Here is a 27,027-nt window from a genome sequence, read left to right as displayed (position 1 = left end):
GTAGGGTCTCTGTAGATCAGTAGGTCATTAGGTATGTAAGGTCTATCTAGGTCAGTAGGTCAGTAGGTTCTCTGTAGGTCAGTTGGTCAGTAGGGTCTCTGTTGGTCAGTAGGGTCTCTGTAGGTCAGTTGGTCAGTAGGGTCTCTGTAGATCAGTAGGTTATTAGGTCAGTAAGGTCTCTGTAGGTCAGTAGGTCAGTAGGGTCTTTGTTGGTCAGTAGGTCAGAGTGTCTCAGTAGGTCAGTAAGGTCTCTGTAGGTCAGTAGGTCAGTAGGGTCTCTGTAGGTCAGTAGGTCAGTAGGTCAGTAGGGTCTCTGCAGGTCAGTAGGGTCTCTGTAGGTCAGTAGGTCAGTAGGGTCTCTGCAGGTCAGTAGGTCAGTAGGGTCTCTGTAGGTCAGTAGGTCAGTAGGGTCTCTGTAGGTCAGTAGGGTCTCTGTAGGTCTGTAGGCTCTCTTTAGGTCAGTAGGTCAGTAGGGTCTCTGTTGGTCAGTAGGTCAGTAGTCTCTTAGTAGGTCAGTAGGTCTGTAGGGTCTCTGTAGGTCAGTAGGTCTGTAGGGTCTCTGTAGGTCAGTTGGGTCTCTGTAGGTCAGTAGTGTCTTAGTAGGTCAGTAGGTCTGTAGGGTCTCTGTAGGTCAGTAGGTCAGTAGGATCTCTGTAGGTCAGTATGTCAGTAGGGTCTCTGTAGGTCAGTAGGGTCTCTGTAGGTCAGTAGGTCAGTAGGATCTCTGTAGGTCAGTATGTCAGTAGGGTCTCTGTAGATCGGTAGGGTCTTAGTAGGTCAGTAGGGTCTCAGTAGGTCAGTAGGGTCTCAGTAGGTCAATAGGGTTTCAGTAGGTCAGTAGGGTCTCAGTAGGTCAGTAGGGTCTCTGTAGGTCAGTAGGTCAGTAGTTCAGTAGGGTCTCTGTAGGTTATTAGGGTCTCTGTAGGTCAATGGGGTGTCAGTAGGTCAGTAGGGTCTCTGTAGGTCAGTAGGTTCTCTGTAGGTCAGTAGGGTCTCTGTAGGTCAGTAGGTCTGTAGGTCAGTAGGGTCTCTGTTGGTAAATAGGTCAGTAGGGTCCCTGTAGGTCAGTAGGGTCCGTAGGCCAGTAGGGTCTCATTAGGTCTGTAGGTTAGGGTCGGTAGGGTCTCTGTAGGGCAGTAAGTCAGTTGGTCAGTAAGGTCTCTGTAGGTCAGTATGGTCTCTGTAGGTCATTAGGGTCTCTGTAGGTCAGTAGGTCAGTAGGGTCTCTGTAGGTCGGTCAGTAGATCTCTGTAGGTCAGGCTCAGTAGGGTCTCTGTAGGTCAGGCTCAGTAGGGTCTTTGTAGGTCAGGATCAGTGGGGTCTCTGTAGGTCAGTAGAGTCTCTGTAGGTCAGGGTCAGTAGGGTCTCTGTCGGCCAGGGTCAGTAGGGTCTCTGTAGGTCAGTAGGGTCTCTGTAGGTCAGTTGGGTCCCTGTAGGTCAGTAGGGTCTCTGTAGGTCAGGGTCAGTAGGGTCTCTTTAGGTCAGGGTCAGTAGGGTCTCTGTAGGTCAGTAGGTCAGTAGGGTCTCAGTAGGTCAGTAGGGTCTCTGTATTTCTGTAGGGTTAGTGTCTTAGGTTAATAGGTCAATATGGTCTCTGCGGGGCTGCTGGGAGCAGAGGGAGGTTCAGGTCAGCTACTCGACGCTGTAAGGACTGACGCAGCTGAACAGAGTTACGCTGCACTCCTCCTCTCATCCCTCCTCCTCCTCTTCCCCCTCCTCCTCTCCTCGCCTTCTCCTGGCGAAGGCTCTTGATGACCAGAGCGTGCTGTCTATGGGAGGGGAAGGCCGGGGGTTTGGTCCCGTTGACCAGCAGCCCTGTGGTGCCCTGCGGCCGTACCATGTGGCCCACCCATGTGACCTTCCCCCCCCTTCCTCCCCCGCCTCCCTCCTTCAGCCCAGCATTCCGTAGCTGGGGGAGAGGGGGCGGGGCAGTTTGTGCCATTTCCATGGCACCTGCCAAGTGTTCTCTGTCCGAGGGGCGAGCCTCCGTGGTCTCCAGGATCATTCTGGGAGAAACTCCGCCCTTCGTCTCCGAGGAGTAGAACATCTGCAGCTTTTTTAACCGATCATTGTTGCCGAGGCGATGAGGGTGAACGTGGTCATCGTGACAACCGTCGTCGTGGAGGTGGCTGTTGTCGAGTTCCGCCCCATCGGAGTGTGTGGTTCTGAGCTCATGGGGTGGAAGGACTGGACGGACCTGTACAGAGAGTGGCAATATAAGACAAGAGCTGGACACTAAAGAATATAGTGGTAACATCAGACAGGAGCTGGACACTAAAGAATATAGTGGTAACATCAGACAGGAGCTGGACACTAAAGAATATAGTGGTAACATCAGACAGGAGCTGGACACAAAAGATTATAGTGGTAACATCAGACAGGAGCTGGACACTAAAGATTATAGTGGTAACATCAGACAGGAGCTGGACACTAAAGAATATAGTGGTAACATCAGACAGGAGCTGGACCCTAAAGAATATAGTGGTAACATCAGACAGGAGCTGGACACTAAAGAATATAGTGGTAACATCAGACAGGAGCTGGACAATAAAGAATATAGTGGTAACATCAGACAGGAGCTGGACACTAAAGATTATAGTGGTAACATCAAACTGAACATGAATGAAAATCTATGGAGAAAAGGACAACATCTGCTCACTGTTAAAGCCTAGATACAGATGAATGCAACAACTACATCAATCTATAAAAATGCCCATCCTGTGAATTTGCAAAGCAAAAATGCACAAATGTGTGCAGTCCAACAATGTGTAACTCAACGCAGGATCGCAGGATCGGACACTGGACGGCCATTTTGCATCGTTAACTCTGTTCTTGCATTGCCTACATACGTAGGGTTTAAATGATGCTTTAGCTGTTACATCAACTCATCTGGTAATAAAGATTTTAGTGGCTATGAGTGGGTCATTAGTGGCTATGAGTGGGTCAATTCCAGAAGTACACTGAAACTCCACTTCCAGAAGTACACTGAAACTCCAATTCCAGTTCCCTTCAATTATTTTCAAGAGGAACGTTTGGAATTGGAATCTGGTTTCCTTTCTGAATTGACTGGAATTGAAATGGAATTGACCACACTCCTGATACATAGCAAACAACATTCTGAAGAGCTTGACCAGTCTGACCTGGACTTCTCTGGTTGGTTCCAACAGGCGTGGCAGGGGGGTGGAGTCACACAGCTTGGAGGCAGAGCTTTTAGGAGGTGCGAGATGGACCAGCTCTCTGTCCCCGAACACAGAGACTGGAACACAGAACACAGAGGCTGGAATGCAGAGACTGGAACACAGACCACAGAGACCAGAACACAAAGGCTGGAACACAGAACACAGAGACTGGATCACAGAACACAGAGACTAGAAAAGAGACTAGATCACAGACCACAGAGACCAGAACACAGAGGCTGGAACACAGAACACAGAGACTGGAACACAGAACACAGAGACTGGAACACAGAACACAGAGACTAGAAAAGAGACTAGAACACAGACCACAGAGACCAGAACACAGAGGCTGGAACACAGAACACAGAGACTGGAACACAGAAAACAGAGACTGGAACACAGAACACAGAGACTGGAACACATAGACTAGAACACAGAACACAGAGACTAGAAAAGAGACTTGTACACGGACAACAGAGACAAACACAGAACGCAGAGATGAGAACACAGAGACTAGAACACAGAACACAGAACAGAGACTAGAAAAGAGACTAGAACACAGACCACAGAGACGAGAACACATAGACTAGAACACAGAACACAGAAACTAGAAAAGAGACTAGAACACAGAACACAGAGACTAGAAAAGAGACTAGAACACAGAACACAGGGACTAAAAAAGAGACTAGAACACAGACCACAGAGACCAGAACCGCAAAACGCATAGACTATAACACAGAGACTGGAACACTAAACACAGAGACTGGACACAGAACACAGAGACTAGAACACAGAGACTGGGACACAGAACACAGAGACTGGAACACTGAACACAGAAACTGGAACACTGAACACAGACTGGAACACTGAACACAGAGACTGGAACACAGCACACAGAGACTGGAACACTGAGCACAGAGACTGGAACACAGCACACAGAGAATAGAACAGAGACTAGAACACAGAACACAGACACTGGATCAGAGAGCACAGACACTATAACACAGCACACAGAGACTGGACACAGAACACAGAGACTGGATCAGAGAGCACAGAAACTATAACACAGCACACAGAGACTGGACACAGAACACAGAGACTGGATCAGAGAGCACAGAAACTATAACACAGCACACAGAGACTGGACACAGAACACAGAGACTGGGACACAGAACACAGAGACTGGGACACAGAACACAGAGACTGGGACACAGAACACAGAGACTGGGACACAGAACACAGAGACTAGATAACAGAACACAAAGACTAGAACACAGAACACAGAGACTGGGACACAGAACAGAGAGAGTAGAACACAGAACACAAAATACAGTGACTAGAACACAGAACACAAAGACTAGAACACAGAGATGAAAAGACAGAAACTGAACGCAGAATACAGAGAATAAAACACAGAACCTAAAGACTAGAAAACATAACACAAAGACTAGATCAAAGAGACTAGACCACAAAACACAGAGACTAAAACACATAATTCAGAGACTAGAACACAATGAATGGCACACAGAATACAGAGACTAGAAACAGAACACACAGATTAAAACACAGAGACTGAGAGAGACATATACTAAAACACATAGATTAGAACACAGAACTCAGAGACTCGACCACAAAACACGGAGACTAGAACACACTACACAGAGTGTATAACACAGAGTTTATAACACAGAGACTAGAACACAGAGACTAGAACACAGAGACTAGAACACAGAGACTAGAACACAGAGCACAGAGTGTATAACACAGAGTTTATAACACAGATACTATAACACAGAGACTAGAACACACATCACAGTAGCTTAGAACACAGAAGTGTAACAAAGGTGGTTTGGTGACCCAAGTCTTGAAGTGTGCCGAGTTCAAACCCAGTCGGTCTCTAACGTAAAGCCCCAGGATGCAAGCTGTTTCTCTGTCAGGGCTGTGGTGTTGGTGCAGGTTCTGCTTTTCTCTAATTACACTCTTCTAACCATATGTGTGTGCATGTGTCTGTGTGCGAACATGTGCCTGTGCGTGTGTGTGTGTGTGTGCGTTAGTGTCCTACCTTCAGGAAACAGTGTGATGGCGACCTCTTCATCAACGAGAGGCGTGGGGCAAGGGGAAGGGAGGCCAGGGAGGAGAGAGGTGGAGGAGTGGCGGGTCTCTGTGGGAGGGTCTTCCTGTCTCTTCTTGTTGCTGAGACATTCCTCCTCTGTGGACTGTGGTTGGCTCCTCGGGGGCCGGCTGGACTGCTTAGAGACCTTCTCATTGGCTGCCATAGTCTACAACAACAGTGATTGGCTGAGCCTTGGTACCTGCCGCAAAGCTGTAATATCTACCATGTGTAGTATTTTACAGTATAATTTAGTATAGTATTGTAGTGTAGTATATAGTATCATAGTGTAGTATATAGTGTAGTGTATAGTATTATAGTGTAGTATATAGTGTATGGTAGTATATGGTATCATAGTGTAGTATATCGTGTATGGCAGTATATGGTATCATAGTGTAATATATAGTGTATGGTAGTATATAGTATTATAGTGTAGTATATAGTGTATGGTAGTATATAGTATTATAGTGTAGTATATAGTGTATGGTAGTATATAGTATTATAGTGTAGTATATAGTGCGGCATATAATATTATAGTGTAGTATATAGTGTAGTATATGGTAGTATAGTGTAGTATATAGTGTATGGTAGTATATAGTATTATAGTGTAGTATATAGTGCAGTATATAGTATTATAGTGTAGTATATAGTGTAGTATATGGTATCAGAGTGTAATATATAGTGTATGGTTGTATATGGTATCATGGTGTAGTATATAGTGTATGGTAGTATATGGTATCATAGTGTAGTATATAGTGTATGGTAGTATATAGTATTATAGTGTAGTATATAGTGTGGCATATAGTATTATAGTGTAGTATATAGTGTAGTATATGGTAGTATAGTGTAGTATATAGTGTATGGTAGTATATAGTATTATAGTGTAGTATATAGTGCAGTATATAGTATTATAGTGTAGTATATAGTGTAGTATATGGTATCAGAGTGTAATATATAGTGTATGGTTGTATATGGTATCATGGTGTAGTATATAGTGTATGGTAGTACATGGTATCATAGTGTAGTATGTATTGTATGGTAGTATATAGTATCATAGTGTAGTATATAGTGTATGGTAGTATATAGTATCTTAGTGTAGTATATAGTGTATGGTAGTATACAGTGTAATAGTGTAGTATATAGTGCATGGGTGTATATAGTATTATAGTGTAGTATATAGTGTATGGTAGTATATAGTGGCATAGTGTAGTATATAGTGTATGGTAGTATATAGTATTATAGTGTAGTATACAGTGTATGGTAGTATATATTATTATAGTGTAGTATATATTGTAGTGTAGGGTATCAGTGTAGTATATAGTGTATGGTAGTATATGGTATCATAGTGTAGTATATAGTATATGGTAGTATATAGTATTGTAGTGTAGTATATAGTGCGGTATATAGTATTATAGTGTAGTATATAGTGTATGGTATCATAGTGTAGTATATAGTGTATGGTAGTACATAGTATTATAGTGTAGTATATAGTGTTTGGTAGTACATATTATTATAGTGTAATATATAGTGCGGTACATAGTATTATAGTGTATTATATGGTGTAGTATATGGTATTATCGTGTAGTATATAGTGTAGTATATAGTATTATAGTGTAGTATATAGTATTTGGTAGTATATGGCATCATATTGTAGTATATAGTGTATGGTAGTATATATTATTCTAGTGTAGTATATAGTGTGGTATATAGTATTATAGTGTAGTATATAGTTTATGATATTATAGTGTAGTATTATATAGTGTCATAGTGTAGTATATAGTGTCATATTATTATAGTGTAGTATATAGTGCGGTATATAGTATTATAGTGTAGTATATAGTGTAGTGTATAGTGTAGTGTATAGTATTATAGTGTAGTATATAGTGCAGTATATAGTATTATAGTGTAGTACATAGTGTAATATATGGTATTATAGTGTAGTATATAGTGTTTGGTAGTATATAGTATTATAGTCTAGTATATAGTGCGGTATATAGTATTATATTGTAGTACATAGTGTTATATATGGTGTCATATTGCGGTATATGATTCAGGGTAACTGTACATATTAATGTACATATTAAGCCTACCAAAGGTTTAGTTCTAACATACTGCCCTAATCTACTGCCCTAACATACTGCCCTAATCTACTGCCCTAACATACTGCCCTAGACTACTGCCCTAACATACTGCCCTATTCCACTGCCCTAACATACTGCCCTAATCTTCTGCCCTAATCTTCTGCCCTAATCTTCTGCCCTAACATGCTGCCCTAACATACTGCCTTAACATACTGCCCTAACATACTGCCCTAACATACTGCCCTAACATACTGCCCTAATCTACTGCCCTAACATACTGCCCTAACATACTGCCCTAATCTACTACCCTAACATACTGCCCTAGTCTACTGCCCTAACATACTGCCCTAACCTAACATAATGCCCTAACATTCTGCCCTAACATACTGCCCTAACATACTGCCCTAACATACTGCCCTAACATAATGCCCTAACATTCTGCCCTAACATACTGCCCTAACATACTGCCTTAACATACTGCCCTAACATACTGCCCTAATCTACTGCCCTAACATACTGCCCTAACATACTGCCCTAATCTACTGCCCTAACATACTTCCCTAACATACTGCCTTAACATACTGCCCGAATCTACTGCCCTAACATACTGCCCTAATCTACTGCCCTAACATACTGCCCTAACATACTGCCCTAACATACTGCCCTAATCTACTGCCCTAACATTCTGCCCTAACATACTGCCCTAACATACTGCCTTAACATACTGCCCTAACATACTGCCCTAATCTACTGCCCTAACATACTGCCCTAACATACTGCCCTAATCTACTGCCCTAACATACTTCCCTAACATACTGCCTTAACATACTGCCCGAATCTACTGCCCTAACATACTGCCCTAATCTACTGCCCTAACATACTGCCCTAACATACTGCCCTAACATACTGCCCTAATCTACTGCCCTAACATACTGCCCTAACATACTGCCCTAACATACTGCCCTAATCTACTGCCCTAATCTACTGCCCTAACATACTGCCCTAACATACTGCCCTAACATACTGCCCGAATCTACTGCCCTAACATACTGCCCTAATCTACTGCCCTAACATACTGCCCTAACATACTGCCCTAATCTACTGCCCTAACATACTGCCCTAACATACTGCCCTAATCTACTGCCCTAATCTACTGCCCTAACATACTGCCCTAACATACTGCCCTAATCTACTGCCTTAACATACTGCCCTAACATACTGCCCTAACATGCTGTCCTAACATGCTGCCCTAATCTACTGCCCTAACATACTGCCCTAACATACTGCCCTAATCTACTGCCCTAACATACTGCCCTAACATACTGCCCTAACATACTGCCCTAATCTACTACCCTAACATACTGCCCTAGTCTACTGCCCTAACATACTGCCCTAGTCTACTGCCCTAACCTAACATACTGCCCTAATCTACTGCCCTAACATACTGCCCTAACATACTGCCCTAACATACTGCCCTAATCTACTGCCCTAACATACTGTCCTAATCTACTGCCCTAACATACTGCCCTAACATACTGCCCTAACATACTGCCCTAATCTACTGCCCTAACATACTGCCCTAATCTACTGCCCTAACATACTGCCCTAATCTACTGCCCTAACATACTGCCCTAATCTTTGTAAGAAAAGTGGATGTTTTGACTTGACTTTTATTTTGTATTTATTACATTGCAATTGAACAGTTAAATAAGACAGAAGGCATTTAAAACGTCAGCTCGGCCTGCCTGAAATCTATTGTCTTGTTGCTGCTGTGTGACTTTTTTTTGCAGATTTGAAATGGGCCACTAGTGGGAATTTACACATAACTGTCAACAACCCAATAATAAATCTTCTGATTGTCTTAGAATTTTTAAAATCCAAATATGGAAGTAGGTTTAATAGGTACACTTACCCTTCCTCTTGCTATGCCCTGGCTGAAGGAATGCTCTTCTATAAGTATATAGATGTGTAGTATAGCATAGCATAGCATAGCATGATAGTATAGCATAGCATGACATAGTATAGTATAGTATAGTATGGTATGGTATAGCATAGTATGGTATGATATAGCATAGTATAGTTTGGCACAGTATAGTATAGCACGGTATAGTATGATATAGCATAGTATAGCATAGTATAGTGTTGTATAGTATGGTATAGTATAATATAGTGTAGTATTGTATAGTATGGTATTACGTTGTATAGCATTGTATAGTATACTATAGCGTGAAACAGCATAGTGCAGTATTGTATAGTATAGCATAGCATTGTATAGTATGGCATAGTATAGTATGAAATAGGATAGTATAGTATTGTGTAGCATAGTATTATATAGTATTATATGTACATGTATGTACATGTTGCTGTGTCCTGGCTGCAGGGCTGCTCTTCTGTAAGTATATAGTACGTGGTGTTGGGTCGTGTAGTGTATTGTAGTGTAGTGTAGTATAGTGTAGTGTATAGCTGTAGATATTGCCATGCTATAGTATAGTATGGTATAGTATGGTACGGTATAGCATAGTATGATGTAGTATAGTACGGTATAGTATAGCATAATATTGTATGGTACGGCATAGTATGGCATAGTATAGTACAGCATAGTATAGTATAGTATAGTATGGCACAGCATAGTATGGTATAGTATAGCATAGTATAACATAGTATAGTATCTTGTAGTATGGCATATTATACTATAGAATACTATAGAATGGTATAGTGTAGTAGTGTAGTAGAGTATAGTATAGTATAGCGTAGCATGGTGGCACGTAGTATAGTGTAGTCTAGTATGGTATAGTATGGTATAGTACGGTATGTTATAGTATAGTATGGTATAGTATAGAATAGTATATTGCGATGTAGTGTGGCATAGTATAGTATAGCGCAACATAGTATAGTATAGTGTAACATAGTATAGTATAGTGTGATGTAGTATAGGTCGGCCTAGTACGGTACAGTATAGTACAGTACAGTATAGTGTAGCATAGTATAGTATAGCATAGTATATCATAGTGTAGTATAGTGTCGCATAGTATAATATTGTATACTATAGTATAGTGCAGTATAGTGTTGTATAGTATTGTATAACAAAGTGGCGCATTGGATAGCACAGTATAGCGCAGTATTGTATAGTATTGTATAGTATCGTATTGTATAGTATAGTGTAGTATTGTATAGCATAGTACAGTATAGTATGGTGTAGTATATTGTATTATGGTATTGTGTGGCAGTGTATGGTATTGTATAGTATAGTATTGTGTGGTGTAGTATAGTATAGTACAGTGTAGTGTAGTATGGGATAGTATCGAATAGTATTGTATAGTATAGTGGAGTATAGTATGGCACCGTTTAGTATAGCATGACATAGTATAGTGTGGTATAGTACGGTATAGTATGGTATAGTATAGTATAGCATTGTATGGTATTGTATGGTATAGTATTGCATAGTATTGTATAGTGTAGTATAGTATAGCATTGTATTGTATAGTATGGTATGGCACAGTATGGTGTAGTATAGTATGGCATAGTATTGTATAGTATTGTATAGTGTAGTGCAGTATGGTATAATATGGTATAGTATTGTATAGTATGGTACAGTATGGTATAGTATAATATAGTATAGTATAGTATGGTATAGTATAGTATAGTATAGTGTAATATTTACGTGTTGCTGTGTCCTGGCTACAGGGCTGCTCTTCTCTCTCCAGGTGGTTTTCCTGGGCAGGTTCCATTCACTGGTGTCCAGCTTCTGTCACACACACAACAAACAATACACACACTGGAGCTGTGTGTGTGTGCGTGTGTGTGTGTGTCTGTATAGGTCCCAGCTAGCACATTTGGTTCCTTGGAAGTTGTGGGAGCGTATGTTTTTAGTTTCACGTTGGTTGTGGGAATGAAGCGAAATGTTTCCTGACCGGTAAAACTGGAGTTTTTTTCAGAATTGAAAGTTTTGCTGATGCCGAGAATGGAATGTATGTGTTTTTAAATAACATTCTTAGAACGTTCCCTGGACGTTACAAACGTTTTATTGTGTTTTTTATGGAAAGTTTTCTTAATATTCTCAGAGCAATTTGAGAACATGACATTAAATAGAACCATGAGGAAACCTGTAGGAAACATTATGCTGAAGTACTCAACCTTGTTTCTTAACGTTCTCTTGAAACATTGGAGAACATTCCCAATGTCAAATTGAAATGATATGTAACCATGTTTGAACTTTCACGAAACGTTCTGTTATAGTAATGAAATACCAACAACAAAGGAGCTCCTGAGAATGTTCCACAGCCAAGTAACTACCCTGCATCATTCCCAGAACGTTGTGAGAAGGATGTAGGCTACATAACAATAGGATGACCACGCTCTCATCAAGCTGTAAGAAACATATGGTTCTCAGAACGTTATATGCTAGCTGGGGTGTGTATAGACCTTGATGCCCCTGGCCCCTTTCTCTCCGCGGGTCAGTTTTCTGAGCAGCAGCTGATAGGAGGCCAGGATGGCAGAAGGCCTGTTATTGGTCAGCATGGTGGTGACATCACTCAGACTGTAACCCAGAGACTCTGTCATGTAGGACAGCACGGATTGGTTCAGATCCTCAGGACGCAGTCTGGAGACACAGACACGTACGTACAATCACACAAACACACACATACAAACACACACATTTTATGGTTTTCAAATCTGGTAAGGGTGCCTAGAGGCAGATCGTGAAGAAATGACATGACAAAGAAATTATGTGATGAGCAAAGTGTGTGTGTTTAACGATGTGAATCGTGTTTGAGAGGAAACTAGACGCTGCTGTTGGCCTAACTCTGTTAGCTCTGAGATCGCCCCCAAAACTGACTCAACTTAGGAATGACTCAACACGTGCAAGTGTGTGTTATCTGTTCCTGTGTGTAGAGGTCTCTCGGTGTGTGTGTGTGTGTGTTATCTGTTCCTGTGTGTAGAGGTCTCTTGGTGTGTGTGTGTTATCTGTTCCTGTGTGTGGAGGTCTCTTGGTGTGCAAGTGTGTGTTATCTGTTCCTGTGTGTAGAGGTCTCTCGGTGTGTGTGTGTTATCTGTTCCTGTGTGTAGAGGTCTCTCGGTGTGTGTGTGTGCGTGCTATCTGTTCCTGTGTGTAGAGGTCTCTTGGTGTGTGTGTGTTATCTGTTCCTGTGTGTGGAGGTCTCTTGATGTGTGTGTTATCTGTTCCTGTATGTAGAGGTCTCTTGGTGTGTGACAGTGTTACCTGTTCCTGTGTGTGAGTGTGTGTAAAGGTTTTCTGGTGTAGCCCTCATTGATCCATTTCTCCTCCATAGCTGATCTGATTGTCGGCCGTTTAGAAGGTTCTGGTTCCAACAGGGACAGGACGAAACCTACTGCACCTGAAGAGAGGGGGAGAAGACGAGAGAGGGGGAGAGGAGAAAGAGGGGGAGAGGAGAAATAGGGGGAGAGAAGAGGATGGGGAGGAGAGGAGAGGATAGGATGGGGTGGAGAGGAGAGGAGAGGAGAGGATGGGGTGGAGAAGAGAGGATGGGGTGGAGAGGATGGGGTGGAGAGGAGAGGATGGGGTGGAGAGGAGAGGATGGGGTGGAGAAGAGAGGATGGGGTGGAGAGGATGGGGTGGAGAGGAGAGGAGAGGATGGGGTGGAGAAGAGAGGATTGGGTGGAGAGGATGGGGTGGAGAAGAGAGGAAGGGGTGGAGAGGAGAGGATGGGGTGGAGAGGAGAGGAGAGGATGGGGTGGAGAGGAGAGGATGGGGTGGAGAGGAGAGGAGAGGAGAGGAGAGGATGGGGTGGAGAGGAGAGGAGAGGATGGGGTGGAGAGGAGAGGATGGGGTTGAGAGGAGAGGATGGGGTGGAGAGGAGAGGAGAGGAGAGGATGGGGTGGACAGGATGGGGTGGAGAAGAGAGGATGGGGTGGAGAGGATGGGGTGGAGAGGAGAGGAGAGGATGGGGTGGAGAGGATGGGGTGGAGAAAAGAAGATTGGGTGGAGAGGATGGGGTGGAGAAGAGAGGAAGGGGTGGAGAGGAGAGGATGGGGTGGAGAGGAGAGGATGGGGTGGAGAGGAGAGGAGAGGAGAGGAGAGGATGGGGTGGAGAGGAGAGGAGAGGATGGGGTGGAGAGGAGAGGAGAGGATGGGGTGGAGAGGAGAGGAGAGGATGGGGTGGAGAGGAGAGGATGGAGAGGAGAGGAGAGGAGAGGAGAAGAGAGGAGAGGATGGAGAGGAGAGGAGAGGGTGGAGAGGAGAGGATGGGGTGGAGAGGAGAGGATGGGGTGGAGAGGAGAGGAGAGGATGGGGTGGAGAGGAGAGGATGGGGTGGAGAGGAGAGGAGAGGAGAGGATGGGGTGGAGAGGAGAGGATGGTGTGGAGAGGGGAAGATGGGGTGGAGAGGAGAGGATGGGGTGGAGAAGAGAGGAGAGGATGGGGTGGAGAGGAGAGGAGAGGATGGGGTGGAGAGGAGAGGAGAGGATGGGGTGGAGAAGAGAGGATGGGGTGGAGAGGAGAGGATGGGGTGGAGAGGAGAGGATGGGGTGGAGAGGAGAGGATGGGGTGGAGAAGAGAGGATGGGGTGGAAAGGAGAGGATGGGGTGGAGAGGAGAGGATGGGGTGGAGAGGGGAAGATGGGGTGGAGAGGAGAGGAGAGGATGGGGTGGAGAGGAGAAGAGAGGATGGGGTGGAGAGGAGAGGAGAGGAGAGGAGAGAAGAGGATGGGGTGGAGAGGAGAGGATGGGGTGGAGAGGAGAGGAGAGGATGGGGTGGAGAGGAGAGGATGGTGTGGAGAGGGGAAGATGGGGTGGAGAGGAGAGGATGGGGTGGAGAGGAGAGGAGAGGATGGGGTGGAGAGGAGAGGAGAGGATGGGGTGGAGAGGAGAGGATGGGGTGGAGAGGAGAGGATGGGGTGGAGAAGAGAGGATGTTGTGGAGAGGAGAGGATGGGGTGGAGAGGGGAAGATGGGGTGGAGAGGAGAGCAGAGGATGGGGTGGAGAGTAGAGCAGAGGGTGGGGTGGAGAGTAGAGCAGAGGATGGGGTGGAGAGGAGAAGATGTGGTGGAGAGGAGAGGAGAGGATGGGGTGGAGAGGAGAGCAGAGGATGGGGTGGAGAGGAGAAGAGAGGATGGGGTGGAGAGGAGAGGAGAGAAGAGGATGGGGTGGAGAGGAGAAGAGAGGATGGGGTGGAGAGGTGAAGAGAGGATGGGGTGGAGAGGTGAAGAGAGGATGGGGTGGAGAGGGGGAGAGAGATTAATTGAATTGGGTCTGAGCTGAACTCATTATCACCAGGGTAAACAGGACCTGTACTCATCACCAAGGTAACACAACCTGTACTCATTATCACCACGGTAACAGGACCTGTACTCATTATCACCATGGTAACATGACCTGTACTCCTTATCACCACGGTAAAATGACATGTACTCATTATCACCACGGTAAAATGACCTTTACTCATTATCACCACAGTAACATGACCTGTACTCATTATCACCACGGTAACATGACCTGTACTCATTATCACCACGGCAACAGGACCTATACTCATTATCACCACGGTAACATGACCTGTACTCATTATCACCACGGTAACATAACCTGTACTCATTATCACCACGGTAACATGACCTGTACTCATTATCACCACGGTAACAGGACCTGTACTTATTATCACCACGGTAACAGGACCTATACTCATTATCACCACTGTAACAGGACCTGTACTCATTATCACCATGGTAACATGACCTGTACTCATTATCACCACGGTAAAATGACCTGTACTCATTATCACCACGGTAACAGGACTTGTACTCATTATCACCACGATAAATGACCTGTACTCACTATCACAACGGTAAAATGACCTGTACTCATTATCACCACGGTAACACAAGCTCTGTTTGTTGTGCTGACAAGGCTGTGTGAGGTGGGTAGTGTTTGTGTGTGTGTGTGTGTGTGTATATGCGTGTGTGTGTGTGTGTGTGTGTGTGTGTGTGTCTGTGTGTGTGTGTGTGTGTGTATGTGTGTGTGTATATGCGTGTGTGTGTGTGTGTGTGTGTGTGTGTGTGTGTGTGTGTGTGTGTGTGTATATGCGTGTGTGTGTGTGTGTGTATATGCGTGTGTGTGTGTGTGTGTGTGTGTGGAACCTTTGCTGATATCATTGGGTATGGTTCCTATCTCTCCATTGACCATCTTCTGATGCAGCTGTTTGATGTTGAACGGCTCAACAGTGAAAGGCAACGTCCCAGTCAGCATGGCAAACATACTGACCCCCCTAAAAAACACACAACACATAACATTCTAGTACTGACCCCCTAAATAACACACACCACATAACATTCTAGTACTGACCCCCCTAAATAACACACAACACATAACATTCTAGTACTGACCCCCCTAAATAACACACAACACATAACATTCTAGTACTGACCCCCCTAAATAACACACAACACATAACATTCTAGTACTGACCTCCTAAATAACACACAACACATAACATTCTAGTACTGACCCCCCTAAATAACACACAACACATAACATTCTAGTACTGACCCCCTAAATAACATATAACATTCTAGTACTGACCCCCTAAATAACAGACAACACATAACATTCTAGTACTGACCCCCTAAATAACACACAACACATAACATTCTAGTACTGACCCCCTAAATAACACACAACACATAACATTCTAGTACTGACCCCCTAAATAACATATAACATTCTAGTACTGACCCCCTAAATAACACATAACATTCTAGTACTGACCCCCTAAATAACACATAACATTCTGGCACTGACCCCCCTAAATAACATATAACATTCTAGTACTGACCCCCTAAATAACATATACCATTCTAGTACTGACCCCCTAAATAACATATACCATTCTAGTACTGACCCCCCTAAATAACACACAACACATAACATTCTAGTACTGACCCCCTAAATAACATATACCATTCTAGTACTGACCCCCTAAATAACATATACCATTCTAGTACTGACCCACTAAATAACATACAACACATAACATTCTAGTACTGACCCCCTAAATAACAGACAACACATAACATTCTAGTACTGACCCCCTAAATAACACACAACACATAACATTCTAGTACTGACCCCCCTAAATAACAGACAACACATAACATTCTAGTACTGACCCCCCTAAATAACACACAACACATAACGTTCTAGTACTAACCCCCTAAATAACATATAACATTCTAGTACTGACCCCCTAAATAACAGACAACACATAACATTCTAGTACTGACCCCCTAAATAACATATAACATTCTAGTACTGACCCCGTAAATAACAGACAACACATAACATTCTAGTACTGACCCCCCTAAATAACACACAATACATAACATTCTAGTACTGACCCACTAAATAACACATTACAGATAACACATAACATTCTAGTACTGACCCCATATATAAAAAACACAACACATAACATTCTAGTACTGACCAACTAAATAACACATTACAGATAACACATAACATTCTAGCACTGACCCCCTAAATAACAGACAAAACATAACATTCTAGTACTGACCCCCTAAATAACACACAACACATAACATTCTAGTACTGACCCCCCTAAATAACACACAACACATAACATTCTAGTACTGACCCCCCTAAATAACACACAACACATAACATTCTAGTACTGACCCCATATATAAAAAACACAACACATAACATTCTAGTACTGACCAACTAAATAACACATTACAGATAACACATAACATTCTAGCACTGACCCCCTAAATAACAGACAACACATAACATTCTAGTACTGACCCCCTAAATAACACACAACACATAACATTCTAGTACTGACCCCCCTAAATAACACACAACACATAACATTCTAGCACTGACCCCCTAAATAACAGACAACACATAACATTCTAGTACTGACCCCCTAAATACCACACAACACATAACATTCTAGTACTGACCCCCCTAAATAACAGACAACACATAACATTCTAGTGCTGACCCACTAAATAACATATAACATTCTAGTACTGACCCCCTAAATAACAGACAACACATAACATTCTAGTTCTGACCCCCCTAAATAACATATAACATTCTAGAACTGACCCCCTAAATAACATATAACATTCTAGTACTGACCCCCCTAAATAACACACAACACATAACATTCTATTACTGACCCCCTAAATAACATATACCATTCTAGTACTGACCCCCCTAAATAACATAAAACACATAACATTCTAGTACTGACCCCCCTAAATAACATACAATACATAACATTCTACTACTGACCCCCTAAATAACATATAACATTCTAGTACTGACCCCCTAAATAACACACAACACATAACATTCTAGTACTGACCCCCCTAAATAACATACAACACATAACATTCTAGTACTGACCCCCTAAATAACACACAACACATAACATTCTAGTACTGACCCACTAAATAACATACAACACATAACATTCTAGTACTGACCCCCCTAAATAACACACAACACATAACATTCTAGTACTGACCCCCCTAAATAACACATTACAGATAACATTCTAGTACTGGCCCCCTAAATAACATACAACACATAACATTCTAGTACTGACCCCCAAAATAACACACAACACATAACATTCTAGTACTGACCCCCCAAATAACACACAACACATAACATTCTAGTACTGACCCCCTAGATAACATATAACATTCTAGTACTGACCCCCTAAATAACACATAACATTCTAGTACTGACCCCCTAAATAACACATAACATTCTGGCACTGACCCCCCTAAATAACATATAACATTCTAGTACTGACCCCCTAAATAACATATACCATTCTAGTACTGACCCCCTAAATAACATATACCATTCTAGTACTGACCCCCCTAAATAACACACAACACATAACATTCTAGTACTGACCCCCTAAATAACATATACCATTCTAGTACTGACCCCCTAAATAACATATACCATTATAGTACTGACCCACTAAATAACATACTACACATAACATTCTAGTACTGACCCCCTAAATAACAGACAACACATACCATTCTAGTACTGACCCCCTAAATAACAGACAACACATAACATTCTAGTACTGACCCCCCTAAATAACACACAACACATAACATTCTAGTACTAACCCCCTAAATAACATATAACATTCTAGTACTGACCCCGTAAATAACAGACAACACATAACATTCTAGTACTGACCCCCCTAAATAACACACAATACATAACATTCTAGTACTGACCCACTAAATAACACATTACAGATAACACATAACATTCTAGTACTGACCCCATATATAAAAAACACAACACATAACATTCTAGTACTGACCAACTAAATAACACATTACAGATAACACATAACATTCTAGCACTGACCCCCTAAATAACAGACAACACATAACATTCTAGTACTGACCCCCTAAATACCACACAACACATAACATTCTAGTACTGACCCCCCTAAATAACAGACAACACATAACATTCTAGTGCTGACCCACTAAATAACACATAACATTCTATTACTGACCCCCTAAATAACATATACCATTCTAGTACTGACCCCCCTAAATAACATAAAACACATAACATTCTAGTACTGACCCCCCTAAATAACATACAATACATAACATTCTACTACTGACCCCCTAAATAACATATAACATTCTAGTACTGACCCCCTAAATAACACACAACACATAACATTCTAGTACTGACCCCCCTAAATAACATACAACACATAACATTCTAGTACTGACCCCCTAAATAACACACAACACATAACATTCTAGTACTGACCCACTAAATAACATACAACACATAACATTCTAGTACTGACCCCCTAAATAACATACAACACATAACATTCTAGTACTGACCCCCCTAAATAACACACAACACATAACGTTCTAGTACTGACCCCCCTAAATAACACACAACACATAACATTCTAGTACTGACCCCCTAAATAACACACAACACATAACATTCTAGTACTGACCCCCCTAAATAACACACAACACATAACATTCTAGTACTGACCCCCTAAATAACATATAACCTTCTAGTACTGACCCCCTAAATTTTTAAATTTTTACAATTTTATTTCACCTTTATTTAACCAGGTAGGCAAGTCGAGAACAAGTTCTCATTTACAATTGCGACCTGGCCAAGATAAAGCAAAGCAGTTCGACACATATAACGACACAGAGTTACACATGGAGTAAAACAAACATACAGTCAATAATACAGTATAAACAAGTCTATATACGATGTGAGCAAATTCGGTGAGATAAGGGAAAAAGGCAAAAAGGCCATGGTGGCAAAGTAGATACAATATAGCAAGTAAATCACTGGAATGGTAGATTTGCAATGGGAGAATGTGCAAAGTAGAAATAAAAATAATGGGGGTGCAAAGGAGCAAAATAAATAAATAAATTAAATACAGTAGGGAAAGAGGTAGTTGTTTGGGCTAAATTATAGGTGGGCTATGTACAGGTGCAGTAATCTGTGAGCTGCTCTGACAGTTGGTGCTTAAAGCTAGTGAGGGAGATAAGTGTTTCCAGTTTCAGAGATTTTTGTAGTTCATTCCAGTCATTGGCAGCAGAGAACTGGAAGGAGAGGCGGCCAAAGAAAGAATTGGTTTTGGGGGTGACTAGAGAGATATACCTGCTGGAGCGTGTGCTACAGGTGGGAGATGCAATGGTGACCAGCGAGCTGAGATAAGGGGGGACTTTACCTAGCAGGGTCTTGTTGATGACATGAGGCCAGTGGGTTTGGCGACGAGTATGAAGCGAGGGCCAGCCAACGAGAGGGTACAGGTCGCAATGGTGGGTAGTATATGGGGCTTTGGTGACAAAACGGATTGCACTGTGATAGACTGCATCCAATTTGTTGAGTAGGGTATTGGAGGCTATTTTGTAAATGACATCGCCAAAGTCGAGGATTGGTAGGATGGTCAGTTTTACAAGGGTATGTTTGGCAGCATGAGTGAAGGATGCTTTGTTGCGAAATAGGAAGCCAATTCTAGATTTAACTTTGGATTGGAGATGTTTGATATGGGTCTGGAAGGAGAGTTTACAGTCTAACCAGACACCTAAGTATTTGTAGTTGTCCACGTATTCTAAGTCAGAGCCGTCCAGAGTAGTAATGTTGGACAGGCGGGTAGGTACAGGTAGCGATCGGTTGAAGAGCATGCATTTAGTTTTACTTGTATTTAAGAGCAATTGGAGGCCACGGAAGGAGAGTTGTATGGCATTGAAGCTTGCCTGGAGGGTTGTTAACACAGTGTCCAAAGAAGGGCCAGAAGTATACAGAATGGTGTCGTCTGCGTAGAGGTGGATCAGAGACTCACCAGCAGCAAGAGCGACCCCATTGATGTATACAGAGAAGAGAGTCGGTCCAATAATTGAACCCTGTGGCACCCCCATAGAGACTGCCAGAGGTCCGGACAGCAGACCCTCCGATTTGACACACTGAACTCTATCAGAGAAGTAGTTGGTGAACCAGGCGAGGCAATCATTTGAGAAACCAAGGCTATCGAGTCTGCCGATGAGGATGTGGTGATTGACAGAGTCGAAAGCCTTGGCCAGATCAATGAATACGGCTGCACAGTAATGTTTCTTATCGATGGCGGTTAAGATATAATTTAGGACCTTGAGCGTGGCTGAGGTGCACCCATGACCAGCTCTGAAACCAGATTGCATAGCAGAGAAGGTATGGTGAGATTCGAAATGGTCGGTAATCTGTTTGTTGACTTGGCTTTCGAAGACCTTAGAAAGGCATGGTAGGATAGATATAGGTCTGTAGCAATTTGGGTCAATAGTGTCACCCCCTTTGAAGAGGGGGATGACCGCAGCTGCTTTCCAATCTTTGGGAATCTCAGACGACACGAAAGAGAGGTTGAACAGGCTAGTAATAGGGGTGGCAACAATTTTGGCAGATAATTTTAGAAGGAAAGGGTCCAGATTGTCTAGCCCGGCTGATTTGTAGGGGTCCAGATTTTGCAGCTCATTCAGAACATCAGCTGAGCAGATTTGGGAGAAGGAGAAATGGGGAAGGCTTGGGCGAGTTGTTGTTATGTGTTGTAAATAACATATAACATTCTAGTACTGACCCCCTAAATAACATATAACATTCTAGTATTGACGACACAGTAACATTCATCAACATACTGTACAACACGTGACATACAACACGTGACATACAACACGTGACATTCAACACGTGACATACAACACGTGACATACAACACGTGACATACAACACGTGACATAAAACATGTGACATAAAACACGTGACATACAACACGTGACATACAACACGTGACATACAACACGTGACATACAACACGTGACATACAACACGTGACATACAACACGTGACATGAAACACGTGACATACAACACGTGACATACAACACGTGACATGAAACACGTGACATGAAACACGTGACATACAACATGTGACATACAACACGTGACATACAACACGTGACATACAACACGTGACATACAACATGTGACATACAACACGTAACATATAGCATGTGACATAGAACACATTACTCACACGGACCAGACGTCGACCTTGGGTCCATACTTGCTGTGGGCGAGTAGCTCAGGCGCGGCATAGGCTGGGCTTCCACACTGGGTGTTCAGCAGCTCAGCAGACTCTCTCTCTACCTTCAGAGTGTTGCTGAGACCGAAGTCTACACACATGCAGATACACACGCATGCACGCACACACACACACACACACAAGCACGCACGCACACACACACACACACACACAAACACGCACTGTAAACACAGCGGTAGTCAGAACTGGTTCCCCTGAGATGGTTAATCCAGCCATAAACTCAACCCACAACCATTGTAACCATAGTAACCATTGTAAACATAGTAACCCCTTCACCTTAACTCTGGCCCTAACCATCTCAACATGCCTCATTTACCAGTGTGTCTGTGTGTGTGTGTTTTTGTATCTGTGTACTTGTGTGTGTCCCTCCAGTTGTTTAATGTCCCATACAGAGACACTGTGCCTGTCCAGAGTGGTCTCCATGACAGTTGGTCGGAACACCACTGACCCACAGTGGTCTCTATGACAGCTGGTCGGAACACCACTGACCCAGAGTGGTCTCCATGACAGCTGGTCGGAACACCACTGACCCAGAGTGGTCTCCATGACAGCTGGTCGGAACACCCCTGACCCAGAGTGGTCTCCATGACAGCTGGTCGGAACACCACTGACCCAGAGTGGTCTCCATGACAGCTGGTCGGAACACCACTGACCCAGAGTGGTCTCCATGACAGCTGGTCGGAACACCACTGACCCAGAGTGGTCTCTATGACAGCTGGTCGGAACACCACTGACTCGGAGTGGTCTCCATGACAGCTGGTCGGAACACCACTGACCCAGAGTGGTCTCCATGACAGCTGGTCGGAACACCACTGACCCAGAGTGGTCTCCATGACAGCTGGTCGGAACACCACTGACTCAGAGTGGTCTCCATGTCAGCTGGTCGGAACACCACTGACCCAGAGTGGTCTCCATGACAACTGGTTATATAGCATTCTAGTACTGTCCCCCTGAAATAACATATAATTTATAACATACAACATGTTAAGCAGCATGGCAAACATCCTCACAGCCCTAAGATATTATAACACATAGAATCAGCGTACTGATGTACTGATATTACTACATAGTAACAGGAACCCCCGCCACACTCTTCCCTCTCTCCCTGGCCTGTCTCCCCCTGTCTGGTACAGGTACCCCTGCCACACTCCTCCCTCTCTCCCTGGCCTGTATCCCCCTGTCTGGTACAGGTACCCCCACCACACTCCTTCCTCTCTCCCTGGCCTGTCTCCCCCTGTCTGGTACAGGTACCCCTGCCACACTCCTCCCTCTCTCCCTGGCCTGTCTCCCCCTGTCTGGTACAGGTACCCCCGCCACACTCCCCCCTCTCTCCCGAGCTTGCGTTCTCCTCCAGCACACATGCACTTACACACACACCGCAGACTTTGGACTGATCTGAATGTTATGTAGGCTAACTTGTGAAGCTTATTATGTGAGCTTACTCAGAAACTTTTTAATTAACTAGTATAGGCTTACTATTTATTTATTTTATCTCAGACTTTTATAGCCTACTGGACTCAGAGAGAGCTACTCTCTCAAGTTATCTCACTGAAGCGAATTACTCTTTGGCTAGTCGTTATATTTATTTCTTGGGCTTTATGCTATTTTCTGCATGACTCCTGCGTGTTTTGTTGACTATGAACTTGCTGTTTACCCAACCGTGGGGCAGACGATGTTTGTTCCCACAATCAGGACTCTTGAGTCTCTATTGGTTACACTGAGTCTTGGCTTCCCATCCTATTCTAACCTCCTCTCACAGGCTTGGTATTTATGCTACCTGATGAAATTGCTGTACAATATGATCTTGTTGCCATCTGATGCACATTCAGAGCTCTCCCTGTCCTCTGCTGTGCCCTGATTATATTACTGCTGATGATATCTGGAAATGTGCATATACACCCTGGCCCATCTACTGCTGCTAGACCCAATCCTGACTGGTGCATGTACACCCTGGCCCATCTACTGCTGCTAGACCCAATCCCGACTGTTCTGATGTCTGTTTCACTGAAATCTGCTCTCGTAAATGCCTGGGATTTTTCTGCACGTTAACACCAGACATTTATTACCAAAAATGTATCATTTGAAAGTGTGGGTTAACAGATCTATTTAGGGGGGTCAGTACTAGAATGATATATGTTATTTAGGGGTCAGTATTAACCTTTCTGGTTTTAACTTTTTTTTCGGCAAGACAGATCTTCCAAAGGTGGTGGAGTGGCAATCTTTACCAAGGATCACCTTCAGTGCTCTGTTGTATCCACCAAGTCTGTCCCCAAACAATCTGATATGCTGGTTTTAAGCATTGAACTTTCAAATATCTCTTTGTTGACTGTTGCTGGGTGCTATTGTCCTTAATCGGCACCGGCCTGTACACTACCTGCCCTAAGCTCTCTCCTGGCCCCGTACACTAAGTCTGAATCTGTCCTGCTAGGTGACCTAAACTGGGACATGCTTAAACCACCTGACCAAGTCCTAAAGCAATGTGACTCCCTAAATACTTCTCAGATTATCACCAATCCCACAAGGTATGACTCCAAACACCCAGAAAAGGCTACTCTTCTTGATGTCACCCTCACAAATAATCCTGATATGTATCAGTCTGGTGTTTTCTGTAATGACCTTAGTGATCACTGTTTTACAGCCTGTGTTCATAATGGCTGCTCAGTGAAACGACCTGTCCTGATTTGTCATAGACGCTTGTTAAAAAACTTAAATGAGAAAGCCTTCCTTCATGAACTGGCCTCTGTAAACTGGTACAGAATCAGCTAGATCCAAGGTCTCTGTCGAAGACGCTTGGTCCTTTATTTTTGATATTTTCAGTGGTATTGCCAACAAACGCCCCCGTAAAGAAAATTAAAATGAAAAATAGGTTTAGCCCCTGGTTCGACTGTGATCTGGCAGAGTTACTCCACCTCAAGAATTGCATTTGGCGAAACACACTCAGGATGACTGGCTCTCGTTCAGTCAAATGAGACATAAGTGCACTCAGGCTATCCAGAAGGCAAAATTTAGTTACTTTAAGGAGCAGTTCTCTCTCTGTGGGTTTAACCTCAATAAGTTCTGGAAGACAGTTAAAGACCTGGAGAATAAACCCTCCTCCTCACAGCTGCCCATGTCCCTTAATGTTGATGATGTGGTTGTTATTGACAAGAAGCACATGGCTGAGCTCTTTAATCACCACTTCATTAAGTCAGGATTCCTATTTGACTCAGTCATGCCTCCTTGCTGTCCAATATTTCCTCATCTCACACCCCTTAAAATGCGACAATCCCCGATGCTTCTTCCTCTTTTCCCCTGCCCCACTACAAAGTTTCTCCCTGCAGGAAGTCACTGAGTCTGAGGTGCTAAAGGAGATCCTTAAACTTGATAATAAAAAACTATTTGGGTCAGATTGTTTAGATACTTTCTTCTCTAAGGTTGGTGTTTTCCAACCTGGGGCAGCAGGTTGCTAGATCGAATCCCCAATGTAAAAACCTGTCATTCTACCCCTGAACAAGGAAGTTAACCCACTGCTCCTAGGCCGTCATTATGGACATTATGATGAAGAATTTGTTCTTAACTGACTTTCCTAGTTAATTAAAGGTTCAAATTAAAATAAAAGGTTGCAGCCCCTATCATCACCGAGCTTATCTCTGACCTGTCTCTCCTCTCTGGGGAGGTTCCAATAGCCACGGTTAGTCCTTTATTTAAAGGGGGAGATCAAGCTAACTGTTTTAGGCCAATTTCTATTTTGCCCTGCTTATCAAAAAGTGTTCAAAGAACTTGTCAATACCCAACTGACTGTCTTTCTTGATGTCTATAGTATTCTCTCTGGTATGCAATCTGGTTTCCGCTCAGGTTATGGATGTGTCACCGCAACCTTATAGGTCCTCAATGATGTCACCATTGCCCTTAATTCTAAGCAATTTTGTGCTGCTATTTTTTTTGACATGGCCAAAGCTTTTGATATGGTAGACCATTCCATTCTTGTGGGCCGGCTAAGGAGTATTGGTGTCTCTGAGGGGTCTTTGGTCTGGTTTGCTAACTACCTCTCTCAAAGACTGCAGTGCATAAAGTCAGAACATCTGTTGTCTCAGCCACTGCCTGTCACCATGGGAGTACCCCAAGGCTCGATCCTAGGCCCCACACTCTTCTTAATTTACATCAACAACATAGCTCAGGCAGTAGGAAGTTCTCTCATCCATTTATATGCAGATGATACAGTATTGTACTCAACTGGCCCCTCCCCGGATTTTGCATTAAATGCTCTACAACAAATCTTTCTTAGTGTCCAACAGGTTTTCTCTGCCCTTAACCCTGTTCTGAACACCTCCAAAACAAAGGTCATGTGGTTCAGTAAGAAGAATGCCCCTCTCCCCACCGGTGTTATTACTACCTCTGAGGGTTTAGAGCTTGAGGTAGTCACCTCATACAAGGACTTGGGAATATGGCTAGATGGTAAACTGTCCTTCTCTCAGCACATATCAAAGCTGCAGGCTAAGTTTAAATCTAGACTTGGTTTCCTCTATGGTAATCGGTCCTCTTTCACCCCAGCTGCCAAACGGACCCTGATTCAGATGACCATCCTACCCATACTAGATTACGGAGACATCATTTATAGATCAGCAGGTAAGGGTGCTCTCGAGTGGTTATATCTTCTTTACCATTCTGACATCAGATTTGCCACCAATGCTCCTTATAATACACATCACTGCACTCTACACTCCTCTGTAAACTGGTTGTCTCTGTATACCCGTTGCAAGTCCCACTGGTTGATGCTTATTTATAAAACACTCTTAGGCATCACTCACCCCTCTCTGAGATATGTACTGCAGCCCTCATCCTCCACAAAAAAACACTCAAACTGGACAGTTTTATCTCCATCTCTTCATTCAAAGATTCAATCATGGACATTCTTACTGACAGTTGTTGCTGCTTCGCGTGATGTATTGTTGTCTCTACCTTCTTAGCCTTTGTGCTGTTGTCTGTGCCCAATAATGTTTGTACCTGT

The 27,027-nt window shown here is 43.4% G+C and overlaps 1 protein-coding gene across 1 annotated transcript in view; it reads right to left on the bottom strand.

The window, feature by feature from the left end:
* Nucleotides 1–1,499: 1,499 nt before the first annotated feature.
* The window catches only part of LOC118964506 (uncharacterized), a 39,591-nt gene continuing 14,063 nt past the window's right edge, over nt 1,500–27,027 (bottom strand). Inside the window, exons 5-16 of the mRNA XM_090230795.1 lie at nt 21,972–22,110; nt 15,482–15,609; nt 12,589–12,724; nt 11,790–11,967; nt 11,029–11,112; nt 5,239–5,455; nt 4,306–4,337; nt 3,983–4,130; nt 3,741–3,762; nt 3,504–3,525; nt 3,141–3,368; nt 1,500–2,197 (exon numbers count right to left, since the gene is read on the bottom strand). Of these exons, the coding sequence (XP_090086921.1) occupies nt 1,583–2,197; nt 3,141–3,368; nt 3,504–3,525; nt 3,741–3,762; nt 3,983–4,130; nt 4,306–4,337; nt 5,239–5,455; nt 11,029–11,112; nt 11,790–11,967; nt 12,589–12,724; nt 15,482–15,609; nt 21,972–22,110 (1,949 nt within the window). The 3' untranslated portion in view covers nt 1,500–1,582. The remainder of the gene's footprint in view (nt 2,198–3,140; nt 3,369–3,503; nt 3,526–3,740; nt 3,763–3,982; nt 4,131–4,305; nt 4,338–5,238; nt 5,456–11,028; nt 11,113–11,789; nt 11,968–12,588; nt 12,725–15,481; nt 15,610–21,971; nt 22,111–27,027) is intronic.

The sequence above is a fragment of the Oncorhynchus mykiss genome, chromosome 4, assembly GCF_057628025.1.
Source record: "Oncorhynchus mykiss isolate SJ-2025 chromosome 4, ASM5762802v1, whole genome shotgun sequence".
NCBI lineage: Eukaryota > Metazoa > Chordata > Actinopteri > Salmoniformes > Salmonidae > Oncorhynchus > Oncorhynchus mykiss.
This window is presented reverse-complemented; position numbering and strand designations above follow the sequence as displayed.